This window comes from Fusarium poae, chromosome 2 (genome assembly GCF_019609905.1).
Source record: "Fusarium poae strain DAOMC 252244 chromosome 2, whole genome shotgun sequence".
Lineage (NCBI taxonomy): Eukaryota > Fungi > Ascomycota > Sordariomycetes > Hypocreales > Nectriaceae > Fusarium > Fusarium poae.
In genome coordinates, this window is record NC_058400.1 from 6,425,983 (window position 1) to 6,449,826 (window position 23,844).

General features: G+C 48.4%; 8 protein-coding genes and 1 non-coding gene across 9 annotated transcripts; 6 read left to right on the top strand and 3 right to left on the bottom strand.

Moving 5' to 3' along the window:
• Positions 1–235: 235 nt before the first annotated feature.
• On the top strand, positions 236–2,563 carry FPOAC1_006142 (uncharacterized protein; the record flags this gene model as incomplete). The annotated part of the gene is made up of 8 exons (XM_044850635.1): positions 236–407; positions 466–499; positions 551–812; positions 865–991; positions 1,180–1,424; positions 1,475–1,688; positions 1,737–2,488; positions 2,537–2,563. The coding sequence occupies 8 exons, from the start codon at positions 236–238 to the stop codon at positions 2,561–2,563; spliced, it is 1,833 nt and encodes a 610-aa protein (XP_044709347.1).
• A 588-nt stretch (positions 2,564–3,151) lies between these two features.
• On the top strand, positions 3,152–4,630 carry FPOAC1_006143 (uncharacterized protein; the record flags this gene model as incomplete). Its single annotated transcript, XM_044850636.1, has 1 exon — positions 3,152–4,630. One exon carries the CDS (start codon positions 3,152–3,154, stop codon positions 4,628–4,630), a length of 1,479 nt encoding a protein of 492 aa, XP_044709348.1.
• A 763-nt stretch (positions 4,631–5,393) lies between these two features.
• Positions 5,394–7,177, top strand: FPOAC1_006144 (uncharacterized protein; the record flags this gene model as incomplete). Its single annotated transcript, XM_044850637.1, has 4 exons — positions 5,394–5,612; positions 5,669–6,586; positions 6,651–6,737; positions 6,803–7,177. 4 exons carry the CDS (start codon positions 5,394–5,396, stop codon positions 7,175–7,177), a joined length of 1,599 nt encoding a protein of 532 aa, XP_044709349.1.
• Positions 7,178–8,616: 1,439 nt separating this feature from the next.
• FPOAC1_006145 (uncharacterized protein) lies at positions 8,617–11,229 on the top strand (the record flags this gene model as incomplete). Its single annotated transcript, XM_044850638.1, has 1 exon — positions 8,617–11,229. The coding sequence occupies one exon, from the start codon at positions 8,617–8,619 to the stop codon at positions 11,227–11,229; it is 2,613 nt and encodes an 870-aa protein (XP_044709350.1).
• A 494-nt stretch (positions 11,230–11,723) lies between these two features.
• On the bottom strand, positions 11,724–11,823 carry FPOAC1_006146. Its single transcript has one exon. It is a non-coding gene; the product is annotated as a tRNA-Leu (tRNA).
• A 1,110-nt stretch (positions 11,824–12,933) lies between these two features.
• Positions 12,934–13,895, top strand: FPOAC1_006147 (uncharacterized protein; the record flags this gene model as incomplete). Its single annotated transcript, XM_044850639.1, has 2 exons — positions 12,934–13,088; positions 13,142–13,895. The coding sequence occupies 2 exons, from the start codon at positions 12,934–12,936 to the stop codon at positions 13,893–13,895; spliced, it is 909 nt and encodes a 302-aa protein (XP_044709351.1).
• A 429-nt stretch (positions 13,896–14,324) lies between these two features.
• On the bottom strand, positions 14,325–16,271 carry FPOAC1_006148 (uncharacterized protein; the record flags this gene model as incomplete). The annotated part of the gene is made up of 4 exons (XM_044850640.1): positions 14,325–15,256; positions 15,308–15,653; positions 15,706–15,976; positions 16,033–16,271. The coding sequence occupies 4 exons, from the start codon at positions 16,269–16,271 to the stop codon at positions 14,325–14,327; spliced, it is 1,788 nt and encodes a 595-aa protein (XP_044709352.1).
• A 2,046-nt stretch (positions 16,272–18,317) lies between these two features.
• Positions 18,318–19,604, bottom strand: FPOAC1_006149 (uncharacterized protein; the record flags this gene model as incomplete). The annotated part of the gene is made up of 1 exon (XM_044850641.1): positions 18,318–19,604. One exon carries the CDS (start codon positions 19,602–19,604, stop codon positions 18,318–18,320), a length of 1,287 nt encoding a protein of 428 aa, XP_044709353.1.
• A 2,588-nt stretch (positions 19,605–22,192) lies between these two features.
• Positions 22,193–23,065, top strand: FPOAC1_006150 (uncharacterized protein; the record flags this gene model as incomplete). Its single annotated transcript, XM_044850642.1, has 1 exon — positions 22,193–23,065. One exon carries the CDS (start codon positions 22,193–22,195, stop codon positions 23,063–23,065), a length of 873 nt encoding a protein of 290 aa, XP_044709354.1.
• Positions 23,066–23,844: the final 779 nt, after the last annotated feature.

A 23,844-nucleotide genomic window follows, 5' to 3' on the forward strand; every position in this document is an offset into this window, starting at 1 on the left:
AAAAGGGGTGCATGGACTCTCAATGTCGGCAACTGGACGCGGGAGACGATAATAGCCGTCAATTATTGGTTACACTACTCAATAATCCGGGGCAGATACATAATATAACCCGGCATTGTGATTTGGAAAGTACAAGAATGTCGCATTGCGCCGCCGCGTCTCAGACCATGGTTCTCAAGCATTGTCATTTGCTACCATAGTCCCACACTCTTTTTGCTTATCACTCGTTTTTACCATGCCTACCCTTCAGGCTATCACTTTGGCTGTATTCAGCGGTCTACAGGTAGCTACTGCATCAAGCTACCCAAGAGCTGAAGAAGCCAAGCTACGTGCAGAGTACGATTACGTGATCGTTGGAGCAGGCGCTTCAGGACTCACTGTTGCCAACAGATTGACTGAAGATCCCGGTATGGCATATACCAAGATCAGACAATGAAGCCCACCGCTAACTTGGGTCTCGAATAGCCGTGACCGTGCTTGTCATTGAAGCCGGTGATTTGTAAGAACCGATGTCCCAATCATTGCTTCCATTATCCTGATATAGATATAGCGATAAAAATGAAGACTTCATGACTATCCCCGGTCTTGCTGGTGGAGCAGTCGGTACTAAATACGACTGGGCACTCGAGTATCCTGCAAGCGAATCTTTGAACGGTCGCAACATCTCAGTCCCGTTAGGTAAAGTAGTCGGAGGATCGACCAAGCTGAACCGTATGGTCTATGATCGAGGATCAAAATCCGATTATGATCGCTGGGCTGAGCTCGGCAACAGCGATTGGCAGTGGAAGTCTCTTCTGCCTTACTTCAAAAAAGTATACTCATTTTAACGCTGATACTTCGAGGATATTGGCTTACCCGTCACAGAATGAGAAGTTCACTCCGCCTACAGCTGAGATCAAAAGAAAGTATGGAGTGACCGTTGATCCTTCTGCTCATGGATCTTCTGGCTTCATCCACTCCACTTACTCACCATTTTTCTGGCCCACCACGAGTAAGTTCCCTTTATGAGACAGACGACTTCTACAAGCATGAGAGATGAGACAACAGACCATATGGCCTAAGCTATTTATTTTTTGTACCCCAAGACTTCGGAAGCCAACTTCTCTCCTGCCCACTAGATTTCCCATCCACTCATGAATCTCATCGCTTGGTCGGACCTGTACTGATAGTGTGTTGTAGAGAACTTCGTGCAGGCTGCAGAGGAACTCGACATCAGCATCTCTGTTGACCAAGCTAACGGCAACGCGATCGGAGGATACTTCTGTCCTCATAACACCAACCCCAAAACCGTCACACGCTCCTCTGCGCAAGACTACTACAGTGCTGTATCTAGCCGCAAGAATCTCCAGTTACTCTCAGGTCACCAAGTCACACGTGTTCTCACCAAGAAAAGCGGAAAGTCTGTCACAGCTACCGGCGTTGAGGTATGATATTGTTTTGTTTGTATGCTGCTTCTTAAGCTGACAATTCGTAGTTCGCAAAGAGCAAAGACAGTAAGAGGAGCACAATCAAAACCAAGAAGGAGGTCATTCTTGCTGCTGGCTCAATCCACACTCCTCAGATCCTTCAGGTCTCCGGTATTGGCGACCCTGCTTTGTTGTCCTCTATCGATGTTCCCGTCGTTGTTGATCTTCCTGCTGTTGGTCAAAACTTTCACGACCATGTTCTTCTCGCAGTTATCAGCAGCAGTAAGTCTTGTGTATGTCGAGTTAACATAAACAACTGACCCTGAATAGTCAACGCACCCATACAAACTGGCAATTTGACGAGCAACGCTACATTCGCAGCTGAAGCCCGTGCTCAGTATGACAGCCAAAAGAAGGGACCTTACACTTCTCCCACCGGAGACTTCCTGCTTTTCATGCCTCTTTCAAACTACACAAGCTCTGCTTCGGCCATTTCCAACAAGGCCAAAACCCAGGACGGCTCCAAGTTCCTAGCCTCAGGAACTCCTTCCGAGGTTATCAAGGGCTACAAGAAGCAACAAAAGGTCCTCAATGAGAAGCTTCTCGACACAAACTCCGCAATGCTTGAGATCATCTGGAGCGACGGCGCTGCGATTCTGGGTCTTCAGCACCCATATTCTCGTGGATCAGTCAAGGCCACGTCTTCCGACATTTTTGACTCCCCCATAGCCAATCCTGAGCTTTTGAAGAACCCCCTCGATGTCGAGCTGCTTGTCGAAGGTGTCAGGTTTGCCCGAAAGCTCTCTGGTGCACCTTCAATCAAGGCTCTTAACCCATTAGAGATACTTCCTGGGGCTGACGTAACCAGCGATATTGATATTGAAAACTTTGTTCGCTCAAGTGCTTCAACTCTATTTCACCCAGCTGGTTCCTGTAAGATCGGTAGCCGCAGCGAGGGCGGTGTAGTTGACCAGAAACTTCGTGTGTACGGTATTTCTGGTCTGAGGATTGTTGATGCTAGTATCATACCTCTTTTGCCCGCAACCCATACCATGACCACTGTGTACGCCATGGCCGAAAAGGTAAGATTCCTCCGATATGTTCAACGCTCGAGTTACTAACTGTTTCAGGCTACGGACTTGATCAAGCAGGGTTAAACGGGTTCTATCCTATTCGGAATAGCTACTCTGGTGATGGACAATAGTATGTCAGGACTGTCTTTTGTTCTGTTTTTGTAAATATTTGATAATTATCGAGTATCTTTCCCTACCTTGGACATCTTCTCTGATAGCCATAGTCTTTGAAAACGCCAACATAAACGTATAACCTTCAATGAAAGTCGCCAGCTTCATCTCGCATACCCAACATATGACCTACTCAGACTGAAGGACCAGGAGGATTACCTACTTTACTAAATTGCTTCATATGATGGTCATACCCCTGAAAGAAATATTGGCCGCTGGAAGCATATGGGACGGAACTATTAGGCTAGTCTATCCTATTTATCCTTGTGCCCTAAAGACTGAGGAGGCAGCTTCTCGGCTACCCACGAAACATCTCACCATTCAGCCCCACCTGATACGAGGCGTCATCACGGCGCATGGCATAATACCCTATTGGCTTATGATATGTTTGTTTGATGACACGAATCATGAGTTAATTTTAAATGTATAATTCGGGACTTACGCCTCGAAAAGCACCAAACAAAAGATGACACGAATCAGAAGCGCGTGATATTAAACGGCATGCTGACGTTATATCTGCAAACGAGCGATAATCAAGCTTCCATCAAGCATTTTCTCGAACTAAAGATGGATGTCTTCTCAACAATACCGACTGAGCTTGTTGCTGCAATCTTGGCAGATCTTCCCGATCTCAAAAGTCTCTTTAACATCGTTAGAGCTTCTCCGGGAGTCTCTCGGTTCCTCAGTAGTCCATTGGGCGCCGCAATTCTAGACGGACTACTTGATTCATGGAGTTTAAAGACCCCGTACGAAACTCTTACAAATCATAACAACAGCCAGAAAAGGCACGTTATAATAACGGATCTAGATGTTACGCCTTGGGTTCCCTATATCCTGCGTCTCATAGCTTTCGTCAGGCATTCCTCGAAGGAGAATCAGCCAACAGATGACCTCACATCTTCCATCCTTGAGCTTATCGTACCCTCCAAAGTTTTGGACGGAAACCCAGCTATTAGGACAACGCCACCACACTGTGTCCCAAAGATTCGATTGCAAGAAGTATTAGGGGGTAAACGAGCCGTTTCGGCCCGTGAAATGCTCTTTCTTATTAGAAAACTGTTGGCATTATCGGGTGAATGTTTTGAATTTTTTCTCGAGCGTATAAAATCCACTAGTCCTCGTCACATTGCTGAGAAGCCTTCCTTTCTCGACCAACGGCCTCGCTGGAGTCATCTGCCTGACGTTCAGCCTTGGGGCCAACCTTATGAGATCGATGCTGGAGACGAGGTTTCATGGTATGAGATTCAGAGAATCATGCTCGGTTTCTGTACTCTTCAACTGCGCTATGAATTGAGCAATGCTATTTATGAAGGCCGCCTCAACTGGCCGACAGACGACGTCAAGGCAATACGTTATATGGGAAAAGCGGAGCCATGCTTTCCAATACTTGAAAAGTCAAACATCCATCTGATATTTGAGCCTGTGTGGGCAGCGGCGATTTATGTCGCGTTTTTGAAAGGGGTGCCTGACGACAGTTCCTGTGTGGGAGACACGCATATTGAGCACAAAAGATTGGGAGTTTTCTTTGATACTGGTTTCCAGCCCTTGAAAGAGGAACCCTTGCGATTACCACGGCCGAAAAACGATAATCCAAGTTTAGAGTGGCCAGAGACGGTTGTTCGTCAGCCGAAAGCCTTTTACTCCGGCAAATATTTATGTCTTCATGATGAGATAGTCATGTCTGGGAGTAAAGGCTGTCGTTGGGCCGCAGATATCTTGTGTCCTCCACGTGGCCGTCGAATATCTGAAGGGTTGTTGTTTCGCCCATTCAGACGCTTGGGGTTTGGTATTTGGGATGACGAGCGTATGGCACAGATCCAAATGATAGATGACCCTAACGCAGAAGGGGATATACCGAGACGGTTTCGTCTTTGGGGCGAGGACCAGGCTTTTACATGGGTAAGTCTCTTGAGTGCTAAGGAGAAACAGGAGTTGCAGTCATATCAAAAGGCGTTAAGATCAGAGAAAGAAGAGAAATAATACATTCACTTTAAGAAGCGTCTCCAAATATGTATCGGTGGGGGATATAGCGTACTCGAGACATGAGGGGGAGGAAGAGGCTGCTGATGGAGAAGCCCCTGCTATGGAGAGGAAGTGAATCAACCAGATAGCAGGGGAGTTTGTGTTACAATATAATCGCAGTGGATTGTCTATCTAGGTTTCACCCAACACAAGTGAGCGTAAAGCCAGTCAATGAATGTTAAAGTGGAATTGGTGACAGAAGGAGCATCGCCGTTAATAAATTTGGTGGCCAAGATACAAAGTCACAACCCACACCTATCACAGCTAGCTTATAACTAAGCTGTAGGGTATTTAAAAAAAAAACAAATAGGTAGTCTGAGAGTATTATCTGACATTCTGTCTCTTAGGTATGTTGGATGCCGACTTTCATACCGTGGAAGCCCCATATGCGGCAATTGAATGTCAATGTGTCGCAACGAGTCAGATTCTTTATTCTTTAGTTGAATCCGACATGTACGACAACAACGTCCGAAAGGACTTGAGCAACCAATAGAAAGTGTTCTTATTCATGGTCATCGGAATCGGCACAGGCTTCCCCGCTTAACTACTCGGTAATAAGCATGGGGATCGTCTGCAGATTCCGACCGAGCACTTGAGGGGGAATGAAGTCACGTTGCGGAATTGTGAACAGGATATTTCAATTCATGTAGTTATAAAAACCCAAGTCATCCATCACCTGGTGAAAGTCTCAAAGATATTCTTCCCACGTTGTATCATCACCATGTCGGATCAGGTTCTCTACGTTGCTGTTCTCGTAGGCTTGCTCCTACTATACAGACTTGCAAACTCAACAGACAAGCCCAAGATCAAGGGCATCCCCGAAATTCCTGGCGTGCCAATCTTTGGAAATCTATTCCAACTTGGAACCGATCATGCTCGGGTTGCGCGAAAATGGGTTGCAAAGTACGGTCCTGTCTTTCAAACCCGTCTCGGCAGCAAGGTACGTATTCAATCAGAGTTGATACTGTCAGTTAGTTGTGTGTCTGACCTTTTCAGCGAGTCATCTATGTCAATTCTTATGATGCTGTCAAGCATTTCTGGATCACCCACCAGTCGGCGCTCATCTCACGCCCCATGTTCCACACGTTCCACTCAGTAGTTTCAACCTCTCAGGGATTCACAATCGGCACTTCTCCCTGGGACGAGTCGTGCAAGGCCCGTCGAAAGGCTGCTGCAACTGCTCTCAACCGCCCTGCCACCCAGTCTTACATGCCAATTCTTGACCTCGAGTCTTACGTTAGCATCAAAGAACTCTTGGATGATTGCGAGAATGGAAAAAAAGATTTGGATCCTTCCCCTTACTTTGCTCGGTTCGCCCTCAACACATCTCTGACTCTTAACTATGGATATCGCATCAACGGGGATGTGAACAGTGAGTTGTTGCACGAAATTACCCATGTGGAGCGGGAAATTTCCAACTTCAGGTCCACAAGCAATAACTGGCAAGACTACGTGCCTTTGCTACGATTATGGGGAGCACAGAACTCATCAGCTGGAGAATTCCGAGCCAGACGCGACAAATATCTCAGCGACATGTTGAGCCATCTCAAAGCCCGTATTGCAGAGGGAACAGACAAGCCTTGCATCACTGGAAACATCTTGAAGGACCCGGAAACAAAGCTGAATGAAGGCAAGAAAATCACTCATCAAATTAAATCAAAAACTAACAATTGTTCAGCTGAAATCAAATCTATCTGTCTCACTATGGTCTCTGCTGGTTTGGATACAGTCCCCGGTAACCTCGTCATGGGTATCGCATATCTCGCGACACCACACGGCCAGGAGATCCAAGCCAAGGCACTGGAAGAGATCCACAAGGTTTACCCTAACGGCGAAGCATGGGAGCGATGTCTCGTGGAAGAAAAGGTCCCCTATATCACAGCCCTCGTTAAGGAGATCCTCAGATTCTGGACGGTAAGATCAAACCTGGTGCTCGGGATAACATGTTGGCTAATATCCGATTTTTTGCATGGTACAGGTTATCCCGATTTGTTTGCCGCGAGTCAACATCAAGGACATCCCGTACAAGGGTGCTGTAATCCCTGCAGGAACAACATTCTTCATGGTAAGACAGCCTGCCCTGCTCTACCTTATCGTCTCGTCTTTTGCACAAGGCTGACTAGTTTCTAGAATGCATACGCCGCAGACAATGATGAGGCACGATTCACAAAGCCTTTTGAATTTAACCCTGACCGATATATGGATGATAAAGAAGTCGGAACACCACATTACGCCTATGGAGCCGGATCACGAATGTGCGCGGGTTCTCATCTGGCCAACCGCGAACTTTACACAGCATTCATCCGCCTTATCACCGCTTTCGAGATGGTTCCTCCGAAAGATAAGAAGGACGAGGCAATCATGGACTCGATTGAATGCAATGCGGTGCCTACTTCACTCACCACAGACCCGAAGCCATTCAAGGTCGGCTTTAGAGCCCGATCTGAATCGAAATTGAGGGAGTGGATAGCAGCTGCTGATGAGCGAACCAAGGAATTGAGATAAGGGATGGGATGGGAAACTTGATCGAGCAGCAGCGGGTAAACGATTAGCAGTGGGAATCATGTGTTGTGGAAGAATTGTAAAGTTTGACAGGTGGAGATTCTCCCGACTTGGCTATGCTTTGTTTGTATTATTTAAATGAGGTACGGGTTCGTTTCGCGCCCTGTTTCGGTTCGAGTCATGGATATTTTTACCCATGCGAGGAGGTGACAGAATAGTCGACTCCGAGTTGTCGACTACACAAAATAAACAGTCTCAGTAACTGGTACAAGTAGCATCAAGTGTCTCACTAATTGTGTCTCCCTCGGCCTTTGCCAGTCTAGTTTTAACCCCCCGGTCATGTTCTAATCTCAGCTGAGAGGAATGACGCGTCGAAGCGCGCGATGGGTTACAGAATGTCAATTTTTTTGATAGTTCCTCCTTTTAAGCTTACAATCAATCATAGCTTTAGAGTGTTAATCTCAAACCCGAATGAACTGTCAACTAGCGAGTCTCAATTGATTGTACATTAACTCGAATTACATTCTCATCAACAGTACCTAGTGATGTGATATCTCTGTTCCTGATCTACCATATCGAAGTCCCGAGACTATGTACGGCATTTGACAAGCACCCCAGCACCGCAGATTGAAACGGTTCCTGATCCTGCTGATCATATCCTGCAGGTCAGACCAGGGAAGAGCCTCGTTGAATCTCGCTCCATGGCGTCGTTTCGCCTGACTCTTGGGCCCACAGAGGCTCTGTTACCTTGTTCGGGATCTGGACCGTTATCCTGAAACCAGGCCCACAGCCAATAGGAGAAAAGACCATCAACATGACAGACAACCTCTGAAATAGATGGCAAGGAGTAGGATTCCTCATCTCAAACAACCTGAGGCAATGGAGGCTAGTTGAGTGGTGGCAGGGTTGCAAACAACTTGATGCCACCCACTTCCCGGAGAGACAGAATAATTTAGTCACTTCATTGCATTTTAGACCAGCTCCTAGATTGTTTATTTTCTGAACCCTAAGCTTGGAAGCCAAGTTTCCTACCATCTCGTAGGCAAAGTTGTTCATCTTCCTCCACAATGATAGCGAATATTGGCCGATGTCGTGCAATTAAGCCACCAATACCGTTTTCGACGTTTGCAAAAACTGTCCCAAGCGTTCGGAAGCGAATTTCCGCAGGAAACGGCATTTGTTTGGTAAGATCTGTATATAACGGACGACAGCTCACTTCTCCAATATGTTCTTGAGATCTTGATGCACTCCATCTAGCTTGGTCTATCATATCAGTCTTTCTTTCTTTCTTTTTTCATCCTTTTTCGTTCTTTACAGGCACTGGTTGCCAACATTCATTTGTACTGTGTATCTTCATTACGTCTCGTCCAGTCTTTTATAACGCCATCAAATCATTTTCTTTGAGACCGATACACATATACTTCGACTGAAACGCCGCAACCATGCGTTTCTCAACACTTCTTTCATCAGCGGCGCTGATGTTCCAGGCTGTCTCGGCTGCCTCCGAGGAGTACAAGGATGCCGACACAGGAATCACCTTTCAGCAATTCGTCGACAAGAGCAGCAAGTTCACTTTCGGTATTGCTATGCCCGAGACTCCCAGCACCGATTTCATTGGTCAAATCATTGCTCCCATCTCTGAGGGATATGCTTCCCTTAGTATGGGCTCTACCATGAGCAAGAAGCTTCTTATCGTTGCTTGGCCCAACGAGGGCAAGGTCCTTACATCCGTCCGTCAAGCTTCTGGATACACAAACCCCGATGTTTTGGATGACGATACCGTGAAGATCAAGCCCATCGAGAAGGGTGTCAAGGTTGGCGCCGACTCTTTCACCTTCACTTTCCTCTGTGAGGGATGTATCAAGACCGACGGCACTACTTTCAAGGCTTCTGATGCCAACGCTGTCATGGCTTTCGCTTTCAGCACCACTGCTCTTGACGACCCTACCGATGCTAGCGGTGCTCTCAACTACCACGGCGCTGGATTTGGTGGTTTCTCCGTCGATGCCGGTTCTTCTCAGTCCGCTGACTACGAGACCTGGGCTGCCATGGCTTCTGATGGTTCTGCTACCCCTGGCTCTGGCTCCGGCTCTGATGGCTCTGCCCCTTCTACCGGTAACTTCACCACTGTTGTCTCCAACATGACTTACGACTACATCGTTGTTGGTGGTGGCGCTTCCGGACTGATCGTCGCTGAGCGTCTCCTCGAGTCACAGAAGTCTGTTCTTCTCCTTGAGCGTGGCAAGGCCTCTTTCTACTCTACCGGTGGTAAGGCTGTCATGAGCTGGAATGATACGACCACTCAATACGACGTTCCCGCGATGGCCTATCACCTTACTAATTCAGTTATCGATACCTCTGAGTACTGTACTGACACTGCAAGCATGGCCGGATGTATCCTTGGTGGTGGAACGGCAGTTAACGCCCAAATGTTTGTTCGTCCTCAGCGAGCTGATTTCGATGACAAGTGGCCCGCTGGTTGGAAGTATGATGATGTTGAGGCCGCTGCCTCCAGACTCTGGGAACGCACACCTGGTACCCTCAGCCCCACAAAGGACGGTAAACTAGTCGATCAGTCTGCTTACACTATCCTGAGCCAATTCTTCTCTGGAAACGGCTTCAGTGAGGTTGATGCCATCGCCCAGCCCGACAAGAAGAAGGCCGTGTTCACTCACCCCCCTATGATGATCACCGATGGTCAGCGTGCTGGCCCTGTCCGTGACTATCTCCCTCTTGCTCAGGCCAACCCCAACTTCAAGCTCATGCTTGAAAGCAAGGTTATGCGCGTTGTGCGTGAGGGCAAAGAGATCACCGGTGTTGAGATCCAGTCTGGCCCTTCTACTCGCCAGATCATCAAGGTCAAGACCGGTGGTGCTGTTGTTCTTGCTGCTGGTGCCCTCTCTACCCCTCGTCTTCTCGTCAACTCTGGCATTGGCCCCGCTAAGCAGATCGAGACTGTTGCCAGCGGTAGCCAGCGCCTTACCATGCCCCCCAAGAATCAGTGGATTGACCTCCCCGTTGGCGAGAACCTCAAGGATCACCCTATCTTCACCGTCAAGGTCAAGACCAAGTCACCCATGGCTGCTCTCCCCGACACTGCATTCACTGCACCTAGCCAGGAGGACGTTGATCTCTACGCTCAGGGAACCGGTCTGCTTGCCCAGTCTGGTCAGCGATTCATCTTCTGGGACAGTGTCAAGGGCTCTGACGGCGTTGAGCGATACGTTCAGGGTACTTGTGCTCCCGCTGGCGATAATGCTCTCAAGCTCAAGGTCTATCTCACCCACGGATCTACCTCCAGCGGTGCTCTCGAGGTTACAGGCTCTGGTGCTACCAAGTTGATCGGCGAGCCTTACCTGAACGACGCCGCGGACAAGGCGGCCGTCAAGACTTTCATGCAGAAGCTCATTGATATGACTTCCAAGCCCAACAGCACCATTAGCATCGCCAACAATGCTACTGCCGAGAGCCTTATGGCTGAGTATGTTAGCGGCTCTCACTTTGTCGGTTCTGCCATCATGGGTACCGAGAACGACGGATCCAGCGTTGTCGACACTGATACCAAGGTCTGGGGCACCGACAACCTCTACGTTGTTGATGCAAGCATTCACAGAGATCTTCCCACAGGCAACACCCAGGCCATTGTCATGGTTGTTGCTGAGCACGCTGCCTCCAAGATTCTCAACGGTGGAAGTGGTTCGTCAAGCCCAGTTGTCCCTCCCACCACCGGCGACAACGGCAATGGCAGCAGCCCTGTTGAGACTCCTGTTTCCGGTAACAGTCCCACTACTCCTACTGGATCTGTTGAGACTCCCGTCGCTACCTCTGTCATCCCTCCTACCTATGGCGGCGATAACAGCAACAACAACCCTGGGTTCCCTCCTAGCTCCCCTCCTAGCTCCCCTCCTGGGTTCCCTCCTAGCTTCCCTCCTGCCTTCGGAAACGGTCCTTCTCCCCCCAGCCAGCCTGTTGAGACTCCTGTTAAGAAGCCCGGCTCCAAGTGCCGACGATCTTTGCGCCAACGCCAGCGTCGCCGCATGCAGCGTCGCTCTTAAGCTGGTGGTGCAATGAGGATGGATATTTCATTACTGTACAAATTTTAAAACAATGGTTTCAAGGCTACTCTTTAGATAGACCATCTAGATGGCTTCCATGATAGGATTCCAATTATCTTTACATATTTTAAACAAACTCGTTCAATTACTGGTCTGCATGATTCAAATTTGAACTACTAAAATGGCGGAAACATCAATCGAACTGACCATTGTGATGTCAGCAAGACTCAGCGAATACTGGTAATGATATGGGGACTTGGCTGGCGGATAATACCTAAGAGTCGAAATTTGTAGGTTACCTACCTGTTTCTGCAATCTTAGGGCCAACGCCTTAGAGCTTTCAGTGCTTGGTTGGCAGTGGAGGCGTCGCTAAGCAATACAAAAAGAACGTGACAAAGCATTTATGGTCACATTGATCTCTGTGTGCTATACTCAATTGATACCATCGGGATGATCAGCAAAAAATGAAAACCTCTTGCAAGGACAAAAGGAAATGATGAGACTGGGACTCGAACCCAGGAGGATTGCTCCACCAGGAAATTGGTGTTAAGGTTAACCTTAACCTGGCGCCATAACCAACTCGGCCATCTCACCAAGTGTTATTGTTGAGAGATAACTTTGGTTTGATGAATATACACTCATTTTTGCTGCATTCGACAGACACAGTGTCGCATAATATAAAATCTGCCTTCATCGTGCCCTCGATCACTAGAGATATTGTGTACGATTGGCATTGCATGATTCGTCTTTTCGCCTGGGTAGAGGTGACAATCCGCTGTTGTGTTGATGGCTCAGGTGTTAAAGTTCAAGACTGGTAGACATTGCTGGCAAGAAACACAGTTCTACAAGAATAACGAGATTAAATTGCCTGATAACTTTATACCCGTTATTAGACTCTCTTTGGCGATTTACCTTTACTCTTAGCCTTGATCTCAAGTGTAGGTTCCGTCACTTGTAGTCAGCATCTTTCACAGGTCTCTCCCATGATCACAAGGTTACATCAATTGACGCATCTCAGGTGCTCACTCGCCCCTCAGTCTGTCGTTCTACACGGACGTACTTTTTATTAGCAAAGCACTTGATATGTTCATGAACTCAGTCAGAAACTCTGTGTCGCCGTTGGAGTATTGTCTGGCTTCATTGCCGTTGGACTTGGGATCGCAACGGGCTTCAAGCACCCTATCACATTTCACAAATCGACATGTGGACAATAGCGAAGCAGCATTCTATCGCGGCCCTAGATCATTGATGCTTTGAGTTGGACAAATGGTTCTTCATCTGGATTCAATATATACAATTGTCACGCATCTACATGCTGGCCCATCCTGTGTGGCATCTTGACACGATGTTACCGAACATAACCGCCTAAATTCTACCATGCCCACCACATTTTAGTGGAAGTTGGTCTTAGAGCCAGTGGACCTAGACTGCCTAAACGTTCCGCCGATACCGCTGGCCCACTGTCGCCATTCCGAGACAGACCCATAAGTGCACAGAAGAAATGCGCGTTTTTTTTATCAGATCTTCTCTTCTGTTTATCAGATCCTTTTCTGAGTTCTGACTCGTCTCAACTTACTTAGCTCGCTGTCTGTTGCTGCATGTCATTTATCCATGCTGCGTTGTCTCACTCGTGCTCGTCCGTCATTATTGCTGTCACTATCGCCACCACGACGTCTCATTCACCTCTCACACACTCACAGAACTATGGCAACTGAGCACAGTCATGGACACGCTCGTGTCCCGAATACTCTCGAGTGGCTCGCCAAGACCAAGAGGGGCGATTACCTTGTTCAAGTAGCATGGCCTTTGTGCTGGGGCGAGGATCGTGTTGCCGCCCAAGACGAGAAGGTCAACCTGGTGTGAGTAAAGCTTCAATTGAGCACACACTGAGCATCAACCTAATAATATACAGTTATGTCGTCGATGGAAATGCCTATTTCTTCACAGCTGTTGACGTTTCTCGGCGCTTGGAATATCTCAATAGCACAAGAACTGTCATCGTAGGCATTGGGTACCCGCCCAGTAAATATGTCTATGACTTCCGTCGAGGTCCAGACCTGACCCCATTCGCTGAAGAGTATGACATGCCTCTTGACAGACATGGCAAGCCTCGTACCGACATCTCATTTGGTGAAGCCGAGCAGTTCCTCGACTGGATGAAGACAGATGTCATGCCTTATGTTGAGGATAAGCTCTTCCCCAACGCCAACTTACACACCGGTCGCAAGGCCTTGTATGGCCACTCTTACGGCGGCATCTTCGCTCTCAACACCATGTTCACTGAACCAGAGCTCTTCAACAGTTACTTGATCGCCAGTCCCGTCATTTGGTGGAACAAGGACTTCTTGATCCGCAAACCTGAAAAGACTTTCCTCGCTCGCGACAAGCCTGTTGATCCTCCCTTTTCGTTGGCGCTTACATGGGGTACTGGCAAGTCAGAACTGGTGAGAGAACCTCAAGAGACTGATGAAGAGTGGTGGAAGCGACAGAATTGCGCTGAGCATGACGAGATGAGAGAAGCTGCGCAGACATTAGCATCGCGATTGGAGAAGAGCCCGAGTGTGAAGAAGATCTGGACACGAGAGTTCGCAGGTGAGGATCATGGAAGCGTGGCAGTGACAGGTCTTCAACAGAGCCTGATGCAGTTCATTCTTGGCAAGATATAATGAAGAATTAGAGATAGAAGCATTATTGTACAATTTTAAAAGCGCATTGTAATTGTTTATCCTAGTGTGTTCTACGAGAAATCGCACAATCGTTACAGTAGGTAAAGTCAAGATTGAACATCACAAATGGCAACACATAATTCCAGCGCAGTGATTGAGATCATCAATTGAATTGAAAGCCCATTCAGGCGATTCGGTCGCTTTTATGGAGCGGGAAAGGGTATGGAATCTTTGAGTAGTAAATTCACTCAGTGTAATTTGGACATGAGAGCCATACCCATCACTCAACATCGCAAAAGCCACAATACCATCATTTGACATTAGATACAATCATTTTAACTAAACATAACTAAAATTAACATGCTTTTTCGGAGGCCACACATGATCTCGTCATTTATTAAATTTGAGGTTATCCAAGACTGAGTCTTCTTAAAACACGGTACCCTTGGTCTGCTTGATCTTCCTGAGATCGTAGTTCTTGATCAAGAACAAAGAAACAAGGGCTATCGCCATGATTCCAGTACCGGCACCAAGCATTCTAGCCTGGCCATATCCATAAGCTTTCTGGATGGCAAGGCGCTCAGGGCTGCCCATCTCATACGACAACTGGCTATCCAAGTCTCCCGCGATGAGGGCGGCGTTCTCTTGGGCAGAAGCAGGAAGGTACTCGGAGAGCTTCGCTTCGAAGGTGTTGGTCCAGATGGCGGCAGAGATAGTACCACCGACAGCAGCTCCGATGTTTCCGGTAACACTCAGAGTGGCGAGTGCGGTAGCAACGTACTGATGCTCGACGGCAGCGAGGATACCAACCTGCATGCACAGAATAAAGGTAGCGCCTGCAATCGAGATAAAGACCTCACACATGACAAGGTAGCCGATAGACTGACCAGGCTGGCGAAAGTGGATCATAAGGCCCTGGGCAAAGATATACAGAGGAATACCGATACACAGAAGCCACTTGAAGCGTCCGGTCTTGTGCATACTGTAACCAACGATGAATAGAAGGATACCAGAGACAATCTCAAATGTGTTGCTGACATATCCAGCCTCCGAAGGGGGAAGATTGTTGACAACCTGGAGGAACGAGGTGAAGTAACTGTTCCAACAGTAGTAGGCAATCATGTATATGAAGTCGAGAAGACAGACACCAATAACGGTGCGGCTGACGAGAATGTCGAATCGGAGGAAGGGCTTGGGGGCGACAAAGCGCTCGTAGAGACCGAAGACGGCCAGAAGCACGATTCCGAGGACGATCATGGCAATGATGTAAGGTGTCTTCCACCCTTGAGGAGCCATGCTAGCGATGGAGAAGGGGAGGAGGAAGATGACGAGACCGGCAGCGAAAAGGAAAGCACCGGCAGCTGGGTAACAATTAGTAGTCATTCGGGCCATTGAGTGCAGCTTTCACTTACCATCGAACTCGATAAGACCCCACTTGATGCTCTCCAAGACTGATCGGTCACTGGACTCACGAGCGAGGAGACCTTGTCTCTTGGCCTTCTGGAGGTTGTACCTCAAAAGGGCGTAGAGAGGCGCAGCGACAACAGGGAGGACAATGGAGAAGGTACCAAAGCCCCATCGCCACTGGTCATCATTGAGGAGGAATGCCTCAGCGGACTTGGGACCGGCAAAGGCGGTGATCATGTAGGGAGACGAGGTGAAAGCGTATGCGAGACCTCGGTTCTTGAGTTGTGTAGAGTCGGCCGTGATAACGTCGATACTGTAGGTCAGACCGGACCAGCCAACCTGCCAGAAGACCTTGGCAAGTTTAGTACATGCAAAACGTTATGAGTAGGAGTTGGGAACTTACATAGGCAGCGCAGTAGGTAGGAAGGTTCTGGCTGGCAGCCATCATGATCATTCCGATAGTTGCAAAGAGGACCATGAGGAGGAAGCCCTCAGCACGACCCCAGAGATCGAGAATCTTGGACAGAGGGATGTATACAGCGGCAGTCATACAATTGGCGACAACGCCAATGACAGGAATGAGGGAGTGTGATTCCCACTCACTGCTTGCGTAGGGAACTAGAGTGTAATTGATCTGACTTTGGAAACCGTTGGTAAGGTAGATCAACCACATACTACAAACAAGTCAGTTCACGAGTCTTCAATTGCGACAAGATAACGAAGAACGTACAAGATGAAGACGCCAACAAGAGCTTTCTTGCTCCACGCCAACGTGGTAGCCTCAACAGTCTGAACACCATGCTGCGCATTCTCGGTAACAGCATCGCTGTTGCTCCCATCATCGGGGAAAACACCAGCTTCCTGGTCCTTTTCGTTAACGGAGGTGGTGACAGTTACGGGCTGCTCAGCAGCAGCACCCTCATTGCCCTTGCGCCCGAGGGTGAGCTGAACCTTGTCGAGAACTCCCATGGTGATATTGTCTTTTGGGGTATCAATTAAGCTTAAGCTTGGGAAGACAAGGAGAGAAAGGAAGAGCTTCAGTCATGGGAGGAAATGGCAGGTGGTTATACGTAGACAATCGGAGAAAATAACACAAAAAAAGAGGTCCTCTAGCAAGGGTGCTTTCTGGCTAGACTGTAACCAACACGTTCAGCTCAGGATGAATGGATATTGGGACCCATACAAAACTCCATCAGATAAGATCAGGTTCAAGGTGGCTAAGAGAGACTATTGAACATTCGAATCCACCGAGATCGGTAACATTAGGGAATAAACCGAACCAGAAAACAGAAGTAAACCAACAGAGAAGCGAAACCAGAGGCGAGGAGCAAAGCAAGTTGGCTAGAGAGATCTCGGGACGCGAGGGTTCCAGAGAATGCAGCCACTTTGTCGTTAGTTCAGGCCTCGAACGCCGAGTAGCCGACTTTTGGGTGGAGATGGCGTGGGCGATAGCACCAGAAGAGGCATGGACAAGGGGTCACGGCGAAGAGAAAGAAATTTCATAATCTAATCTGATTGATCGATTAGATCGCCTGAGACTTGCGCTATTTTTCCCTCGTTTTTTTTTTCTCTCCGTTGACGCAGTTGCCATCTGTTGATCTGTTTCTTGACGGATAGTGGGAGTGTACTCTGTAACAGAACGCATATCGGATCAAATTAACGACAATCCTACCTGCGTCAGGGATCAAATTGGTTGACGGATTGAGGCTTTGTCTACTGTAACCTCCGCTTTTGCAGCGGGTCTATCTCTGCAGCTTCCAACACTTCATCTCATCATGTCCTAATCCTTCATCCTTTGGGGGCAATTTTTATTGCTAACTGCTACATAGTACGTGACCACAGCATCCTTTGACAAGGATTCTCTTCAGCCGCTTTTGATCAAGCTTCAACCAACATATCGGAACACTCGAGGCTAAGAAAACCCTGCATCGTAGCTGGCGACGTTCCGAGCTTGGCGCGCTAAGAGTCACTCATTCTTCCACTCATGACAACAACTGATCATTTCTATATCTTGGCAACATACCAACGATTCCTTTACTACGTAGATGCTCCATATAGCAGATTGCTCGGTCGTCGGTAGCCCTACAAGCCATTACCACATGTGGACAAGAGTGCATGGCGAGGCTTGATTCTCGGCTCACTTTTTGTAATGACAGTCAACGGACATCCCACCACAAGAGGTCAAGTTTCTCTCCCAGGGGTCCGAACCCAACAACGGGTAGTGGGAGTATAACAAGTTGCTTCACCGTCATCCAATTGCAACAGAACCCCTGATGTGATATATCGCTGGTCATTTGATCAGTTGTACGAGATCTAAAGTTTCTGCCAGCCCTCGGGGATGATGAGCATTTCCGTTTAAACAAGCTTAAATGAAGGACATGCAAGCGGCGTTATTCTCGTCCAATTCTCGGGACATCAAATACACTAAAACTAATAGAAACGATGACGAGACGCCGTATTGAGTATAGAGGTCCCCCACGCCATTACGGTGTTACGAGAGACCAAATTTGGGCATCTTCGGTTGCGGGAGGAACATTGTCGCAGCCAACCATTATCCGGAGAGCTCATTCAACTTTTTCCAGCACTAGAGTAGCAAATGTTTTGACCTTTACAAAGTGCGATAAGCGGATCACTTGTGGCAAGATCAAAGTAGATCATCAATGTGGTGTTCCACCTTGACGCCTTTCTCTCTGGTTGTTCTCATATCAAGCATGTGCAACAGATCGGCAGTGTAATTGAGGCTTGGCAAACGTGCAAAAGGATTCCTGATCGGCTAGATCGGATCAGCGCTTGGCTGTTGTCTTGGCAGAGTTATTCCCGTGTAAAGTTGTATCTCGTGAATGGCTTCGGCGCCATGCCTCGTGATTGCGACTCACTGCCAAGAAGATACAGTTACAGACCAATAATATTCTGATTGACAAATTATGTAAAAAAAGGTCGCTAACACTATTTAATACTCGCATGAAGTTATAATACTGCTCCATCTACCAACTTTGAATGACATGTCTTCATTATTTACAGCTTGGGCTCAAAGCCAAAGGTCGTGCCAGCCACACGAGGCTTGCCCTGATTGAAGGGGCAGATCTGGAAGAAGCGCTCGCGAGAGATCTTGACGAGGTTGGATCGCTTGTGAGGTAGGTCCATCCACTTGTCCTGGTGCAGACCAAAGATCATCTCGTACTTGAGGACACCCTCGCTCGACAGACGAGGCTCACCGACAACGTTCTCAGTGCGGTGGTCATCAAGGAACTCGTAGTGCATAACGCTGGGCCACCAAGCCATGACACGGTACTGTCCGCGGAACTTGTCGTTACCAACAAGTGAGTGCCTACCACGGTCAAAGTCAAGTGAGGCGTAATGCTGGCCCATCTTGTCCTCCTTGGCCCAATACAGCTCAAAATAGGCGAATGGGATGTCGTTGAAGTAACCCAACACGGCGAATTGGTGGGGGTCTTCGTGGATGTTCTTGAGATAGGTGCGGTGCTCGTCTAGAGTACCAGTCTCCATCCAGCCTGCAGCCACACGGGGGTCGTTCTGCCATGTGTTGAACAGACGCAGATGCTCAGGGTTCTCATAGTCGAGAGCGATGAGGTTGAAATGCTCGTCAAGTGAAGGGATGTAGCGGCTGTAGAAGCAGCTTCCAGGAGCAGGCTTGGGTGTTCGGCGCGGGTGACGCAGAAGAGTAGACTCAGAGGTAGGTGTCATCACATAGTCCAAATGAGGTGTCACGTTCAGAGAGTTCCAAGTAGGAAGCCAGATGGGCTGCTGGCCCAATGGAGAAGCGCATCCCTGCCAGAAGGCGCTTCGCAAGACAAGCACCTCGACGCCGGTGCTGGGCGCAAGCTCAACGCCCTTGGGAGGCTGAGGCATGTTGATGGCCACCATGGAGAGGACGACAGCCTTGGACAGCTCCTCGGCTCCGGAGCCCTCGAGACGGAGACGGAATTGCTCTACGTCAAAAGTGTATGCGAAGAAAGTATACAAGAACATCCAGGTCTGGGCGAGCGTGGGTGTCTCCTTCTCCCAGCTCAGCGACCAGACGGGACTTCGTCGCGCGCGCGCATACTCGCGATTATCAGAATCAGGAATCTTGTCAGATTCCGCAGTTGGGATCGTGGAAAAGACCAGGTCTTCTCTGTGAAGAGCCTTGGGGAATGGCTTGCCATCCTTTGAGGACTCGTCTTTGCGCAGACGATACGACTGCTTGTTCTCAGCGATGGGCTCGAGGTAGTATGTTGTAAGATAAGGCTCAGGCAGCCTAATCTTGATTGGTGCCTTTTGCTGGAATGGTTGTGAAGACATTTTTGGCGATTAAAACTTGAAGTGTTTGTTTGTTTTGGCTACTACTAGACAGACAATGCGATCTTTGCATCTCCAGATTTTATTTGGCTACCTACTTATTTATACCCCACTGAACCGATTTCGGTATCAGGTCCAATCAGATCTGATAAGATCAATCCAGTACAGTCCAGTAGCCATTGCAAGGCCAAGAGTTACAAGACACGGTAAACTTGGCCGATGCCTCCGCGAGTGAAGAAGCCGATGGCGACAACCAGGCATGTTGCGTAGAGGAGTCTCTGTATTGTAAGTTGAAGGTCCGTAAAAGAGAACCCTTCTTCTCGTGGGTCAAAGATGGTCAAAGATGGTGCCCTGTTTGTGCCGAATACCCGCCAACCCCCCTGCGAGACTGCAGTCATGGTGCCACTGAGAGTACGCTAACACTGATCGAAGTGGGCGATGTATGCGCTAATTAAGGCACCGTCAGGAGCTGTTGTGGGCTCCGAGATTTTCCATATCTTTCCAGTTGGAGGTCCACTTATGAAATGTCGACAAAGGTGAAAATACGAAGGATCACAGCACATTCCGAGTACGTATGTGGTATTATTTCCCGCGACCTCTAACTTTCCATTTCCGTGACAATAGCATCTTGGCTGCCCTATCCGTATTGTGCCAAATATGACCGAGGCTGTGGAATTTATGCATGTTTCTTAGTTCGGTCGTGATGGTCTCGTTGACCACTGATGACATGCACGCCACAACCCATCAGTACAGAAACGCTGCTTGGTATTAACGTTGGCCACCATCGTAAGCCATGAATCAGATAAGATTAGATTGATATGCTTGGTCAATGATGAGTACGAGATGGGCGATAGGCGTAAAAAAGCAGCATCTCACTTTGCTACTTTGGGGTGCAGGGTAAGTTTCTCATCATCATGTTGACACAAGACATTTCGTTTTGAGACGCGTCGCAATGGGTAACTTGAATAAATAATTACTGTGTTTGATAGCAATGACTTCCTGATTAGTCCTGTAATGTGATATCGGACTCTCTGTCATGAATTGTGTTGTAGTGAGCACACAAGACATGAGTAGAAGCAATAGTAGTTGAGATTCCTCTGATGTTAACCGTGTACGTTAACTAATACAGTACAGCATTTGTCAACATCTGGGATAGGAGCTCCAATTACAGAGAAACGCAAGGCGATCTTTACAGACGCGACTTTATCTACGCGATTCCGATTTATCATGCCAAATTGACCCAGGTCTGGCCTTTGGGCACTGAAGTTCTCATACCAATGTGTGTGGAAAACATCCATGATGCAGCTTTCGTCGTACAGGTCGCCTCCAGCAACCGCGATTCCCTACGCCTTTGACCGTCGCGTAGACACAACTGGTCGTTATCCTGCCCTTTGAGGCCTCGATCGAATCGGCCGCGATGCATCTATTCAGTAAATGGTGTTTTGATGAAGGCCCAAGTACAACTACCTACGTAAGGGGCTTGTAATTTCTTGCGATAGCGGAGACCGACAGCGACTGACGCCAGACGCATTCTTGGCTGAGGCGTTACAACCTAGCCTACCCTGCCCACAGGACGGCCAAGAGGCTGTCGCGCTCACCACTCCAGATTTCACAACTGAACATTGCTAGCTCATCAACCGTCTGTATCTTATTCTGTGCTCAGGGCATCAGTGGACAACAATTGGCGCTCTCGTTCGTTCGAGTGCCGGCAATCGCGTGTGGAAATCGTGTGGAAATCGATGACGGAAAGGCGTAGAGGCTCGGTCGAGGGCACACAGCGGCTTCCATTGCGCAACTACCGATAATTAGCACCGGGAACTGTGAGTTAACCAAGCCTGCCAAGGTTCAAAGCAAGCCACAAAATCGAGCTTCACTAGAAGGAAAAGATGCAGGCCGTCACCAGTTCTGGGGCTCTGAACATGTTTGCCACACCTGAGTTAGAGGCCTTTGTAGTCGCAAGCAATGATGATGTTGGTCATGATCAATTGCAGCTTTCTACTGAGTAGAGTTTCTTAACTTGAGCTCAAGTCACCCATACCACTGATCATCTCCAAACTCTCGATCAAACGTCATAGCTCCTGTGAAAATTCTGCTGGATCCTGTCCATCTCTATGGACCTGCCGATCTCGGTGCTAAATTATGCAGCATCATGCACGATCGCAAAAGAAATGTATCGTTTCATGCGACATGTGATGGGATGAACCTCGTTATCAGATGTGATTGATTAGATTCTTTAAACAGTTCATTCCGTAGCTCTTGCGCCAAAAATGACCAGAAATGACCAGAAACGACCGGGGCCATACGTACTGGAGGGGTGTGTCGGAGGTTCAAGAACAAGGATCTTTAGGGAGTTGACCCTTTGAGAAGACCAACGCCGGCTGAGGTTGCATTGCGCCGTTTTTTATCTGATCGGAACAAATCCTCATGGTTGTCCTGGCCATTGGGATCCCTTGGCTTCATCAGATAAACCCTGCGAGAAAAGATCCATCATCGGGTGCATTCTGGCATTGCACATAAACACTCTGCTATAGAGACAGACAGTCATTGTACCGCATACTGTTATCCTTCAGTCCTCCAGCGACTCTACCACTATGGCGCAACACACCTTCAACAAACAGCCACCACGACAAACATATGGCCTTGTGTCATTCCCAGTACAACATGTCATGCTTGTGGTCTTTAACAGACCCAAAGCTCTAAACTCTATGACCAGCGACGCAGAATATGAGCTTGAAGCCCTTTGGGAGTGGTACGACAATGAGTCTTCCCTCCGGTGTGCCATCGTTACAGGCGCTGGGCGTGCATTCTGTGCAGGCATGGACCTCAAGGAATGGAACCAGATCAACCAGCGCAAAAGAGATGGCATACCCGAGAAGCGACCGATGGACCCGCCTACGACGGGATTTGGCGGCCTCTCGCGTAGGAGCGGAAAGAAGCCCATTATCGCTGCTGTTAACGGCTTGGCCATGGGAGGCGGGTTCGAGATGATTGCCAACCTCGACCTAATTGTCGCTGCCAAAAGCGCTGTATTTGCCCTGCCAGAGGCCAAGATTGGTGTCGTCGCTAATGCGGGTTCCCTGCCGAGACTAGCTAGGACCATTGGCCGTCATAGAGCAACTGAGATGGCCCTGACGGGACGGAGCATCAGCACTACAGAAGCCCGCGAGTTTGGCATTCTCAACGCTATAACTGAAGATGCTCCAGCGGACTGCGACGTGCTGGAGCGTCCAGTAGTGAAGAAAGCTCTCGAGTACGCGGCTGCAATCATCGGCAACAGTCCCGACAGCGTGATTGCGTCTCGAGCTGGTATCCTTGCTGGCTGGGAATATGGGAGCGCCGAGAATGCAGTACGTGTGCATCGTCAAACGTGGGACTCTGTCATGGCGGAAGGATACAATTTCCATGAGGGCGTGCAGGCCTTTGTGGAGAAGAGGAGTCCAAGATGGGTGGACAGCAAGCTATGATGCAGTTTTACGGCGATTTGAGGCATTTTCTTTCTTTCTTTTTTGTCTATTATACGCATCTTGTGGTACTTGTTTTGTCCACATGAGAACTAGCATTAGAGTTACTTGCAGGCATGGCAGATAAAAGGTGCAGTCGGCATTTGAGGCAAAATAGTCAGTCATCCGGACTTGATGGCTTTTTTGGTGTGACGCCATTCTTTCTTTGGTGTGGAGGGTCTCTTTAGAATCATCCTTGTCAATCGGATCAGATAACTCAGTCAACTTATCAATCACCCCCGCTAGAAAAGTTCGCCTCGGCTTCATCTAGAACCTTGGACTCCGTTATTCCTCGCATCGAGTCTCCGCCAGCGTGTCGATTATTACTACTCTCCGTATAGCGATGGGACGAAAAGCAACCCTACTTCCTTGTGCTGCGATGAAAGTAGTGCAGTGGAGGCCCAAAGAAGCTGCAAGTCGACAATTTGAGCCATCATCGATAGCCAGTAGGGTCATTGCCAACGTCGCTTTGCAGTTGTTCAAGCACTTATTCCACAAACAAGAAGGTCGTTATACATTACCAAAGCTCTGGATATGTCTTAGAATCCACGTTTCGCACTGCAAGATGGTTCTATGCGAACATGCGATACCTCCAGACACAACAAAATAGCCTCAACTACCAACCCAACCCAAGCTCCATGCCGAAGCCACCCACCACCTCTCCCGATTTTCTCGAATCCACATTCATTAAATCCCGTAACGGAGCTTCTTCAAATGTTTAGCCAAGACCTTCTTCAATCGTC